Source organism: Propithecus coquereli, unplaced genomic scaffold, assembly GCF_000956105.1.
Source record: "Propithecus coquereli isolate 6110/MARCELLA unplaced genomic scaffold, Pcoq_1.0 Scaffold242, whole genome shotgun sequence".
Taxonomy (NCBI): domain Eukaryota; kingdom Metazoa; phylum Chordata; class Mammalia; order Primates; family Indriidae; genus Propithecus; species Propithecus coquereli.
The window spans coordinates 2,247,689-2,250,897 of NW_012147975.1; the positions used below are offsets into that span (position 1 = coordinate 2,247,689).

The 3,209-nt window shown below is 37.7% G+C and overlaps 1 protein-coding gene across 1 annotated transcript in view; it reads right to left on the bottom strand.

Annotated features, from left to right (window-relative positions):
- Positions 1-3,209, bottom strand: part of CDC25C (cell division cycle 25C) — a 40,981-nt gene that overhangs the window by 32,526 nt on the left and 5,246 nt on the right. Inside the window, exon 6 of the mRNA XM_012646399.1 lies at positions 1,431-1,586. Within this exon, the coding sequence (XP_012501853.1) occupies positions 1,431-1,586 (156 nt within the window). The remainder of the gene's footprint in view (positions 1-1,430; positions 1,587-3,209) is intronic.

Sequence of the window (3,209 nt, forward strand, 5' to 3'; positions counted from 1 at the left end):
TAGAGACAGGATCTCACTCTTGCTCAGGCTGGTCTAGAACTCCTGACCTTGAGGGATCCACCTGCCTTGGCCTCCCAGAGTGCTAGGATTACAGGCGTGAGCCACCGCGCCCGGCCGGGTCAATCTATTTTAAATCTATTCTCCTATACTGTCTACATTATACAACTCAGAATGATGTTTCTGAGGCTATAAAAGATCTTCAATCAGCAGAGAAAGATTCAATTATGTTCACTGTATTGTAGTTGTAATTCCATAAAAGCAGATCAACACACTTTAGACAAGTTTTCAATAATAAAATTGAAAATAAAAGAATTTTCTTTTTATTAACCTTAAATTCAATTTACTAAGTTAACACCAATTGAGATTTGACTATACTACCTACAACATTTTGCAAACGTGAAGACTAACATACACTTGTAAAAGCAACACTAAATGTTCATTTTACATTGCTCTTTTTTCAGAAGCCCTAGAAACCTTTTCCACATGCTGAATACCCCTAACTTGCTGTTTTTCCACAGAACTACTGTCCATTATTAGCAAGCCCTCAAAACTGTTTATGTTTCAGGAAGCTCACTGTCAATTCTCCCAACACCCATCGTGCCCTTTTTAAATTATATCTTGCTTCTGTTGTTTATATCTTGCTTCTGTTGTTTTCCCACAAAACTATGAAATGAATATATTATAAAATACCTGAGAAATCATCTTAGGATATTCTAAACATTACTGTTATTCTGGAGGCATCACTTATACCAGATTACTTTGATGGTGATCTGTTCAAACTACTGACTGGAACCTGCTCACCCAACAGTAAGAAGATTCACATGGTGACCTGACACCCTATCAATCAGGTAGCACTTAGAGTCTAAAGACCACACTTTCTTGATCTCTGCAGCCCTAGCTTTTTGTACAGTGGCTGTAACATATCAGACATACAATATAGTTTATTCAAGAATGAATTGTTAAATTAAACTAAATTTGTCCTGAGGATGCCTCTGTACTTGAGCCCTTACATAACAAATTGCAATCTAACTTAGTACATAAACCAACTGAACACCTAACTTAGGAGTATACTTTTGCAACAAATAGCTGAGTCTCAGACAATAACAGCAGCTGAGCTTCAGTCAATTGCAAACAACCTACTGTTCAAACTATGTTCAAATGTGACAAACACTGGGCTGTAACCAATCATGCTGTCTCTATACCTCACTTCCATTTTCTGTACTTCACTTCTGTTTTCGGTCCACGTGATGCTGTCTGACCATGTGGTAGATTACAGTTTCACGGAATCTGTTCTGGTTTTGTGGGATGCCCAATTCACTAATCATTCTTTGGTCAAATAAATTCTGCTAAATTTAATTTGTCTAAAGTTTTTCTTTTAACAGAATGAAGGAATGTGAAGAATGCAAAGATAGCATCAGAGAACACTTTACCTTGGCCTCTTGATCTTCCAGAGAAAACCCCATCAATTCATCTGAAATCTCTTCTGCCTGGTCTTCTCCTAGATCTGGACTTTTATCCACTTTTGAGACAGTAGTAATGGGACTGCCCAGGTATTTCATTTCACTTTCCACCAAGTTTCCATTGTCCTATCAAGTATATTGACAACATTAAAAACTATTCAAAATATATCAAAGATCTAACTGTAAGAGCTAAAACTATAAAACTCTTAGAAGAAAACATAGGGGAAAATCTTCATGATGTTGGATTTGGATAATGATACCAAAAACACAGATAACAAAAGAAAAAAATGGATAAATTGGTCTTCGCCCAAATGAAAACCTTTTATGTGTCAAAGGATACTATTAAAAAAGTGAATAGGGGAGGCAGGAGAATCACTTGAGGCCAGGAGTTCAAGACCAGCCTGGGCAAAATAGTGAGACCCTGCCCACACACACACATACACACACACACACACAAATTAGCTGGGCATGGTGGTGCATGCCTGTAGTCCTAGCAGGAGAGTCGCTTGAGCCCAGGAGTCTGATCACACCACTACACTCCAGTCTGAGCAACACAGTGAGACTTTGTCTCTAAAAAAAAAAATGAAAGTGAAAAGGCAACCCACAGGATGGGAGAAAATATTTGCAAATCATGTATCTGACAAAGGCTTAATATCAGAATATATAACTTCTGACCAGGCGCAGTGGCTCATGCCTGTAATCTTAGCACTCTGGGAGGCTGAGGCAGGAGGATCGCTTGAGGTCAGGAGCTCAAGACCAGCCTAAGCAAGAGCAAGACCCTGTCTCTACTAAAAATAGTAAAAATTAGCTGGGCGTGATGGTGCTCGCCTGTAGTCCCAGCTACTCGGGAGGCTGAGGCAAGAGGATTGCTTGAACCCAGGATGTTGAGGTTGCTGTGAGCTAGGCTGACGCCATGGCACTCTAGCCCAGGCAACAGAGCAAGATTCTGTCTCAACAAAAAAAAAAAAAAAGAGCTCCTACAACTCAATAATAACAAAACAACAAAAAGCAAATAGGTCTTGAACAGATATTTCTCCAAAGAAGATATGCAAATGGCCCATAACACATCAAAATATACTCATCATAAGTAATCATTAGGGAAATGCAAATCAAAATTACAATAAGATACCACTTTATACCCATTAGGATGGCTATTATAAAAACAAGAAGTACTTGTAGATTGCTAGTGGGAATGTAAAAGGGTATACCATCTATGGATAACAGTGTGGTGGTTCTTCAAAAAATTAAACATAGAATTACCATATGATCCAACAATTCCACTTCTGGGTGTATACCCTGAAGAACTCAAAGCAGGGATTCAAACAGATATTTGTATACCTATATTCATAGATGTGTTATTCACAGTATCCAAAAAACAAAATACAATATACACATACAATGGAGTATTATTCAGCCATATAAAGGAATGAAATTCTGATACATGCTACAACATGAACTTTGAAGATGGTATGCTAAATGAAATAAGCCAGATATAAAGGACAAAATATTGTATGATTCCACTTCTATGAGGTTCCTGGAGTTGCCAGATTCATAGAGACAGAAAATAGAAGGAGGTTATCAGGGGCTGAGCAGAGAGAAAGATGGGGAGTTACCATTTGATGGATACAGAGCTTCTGTTTTGAATAATGAAAAAATTCTGGAAATGGACTATGGTAATGTCTCACAATATTATGAATGTACTTAATGTCACTAGATTGTACACTCAAAAAATGGTTAAAATGGTAAAAT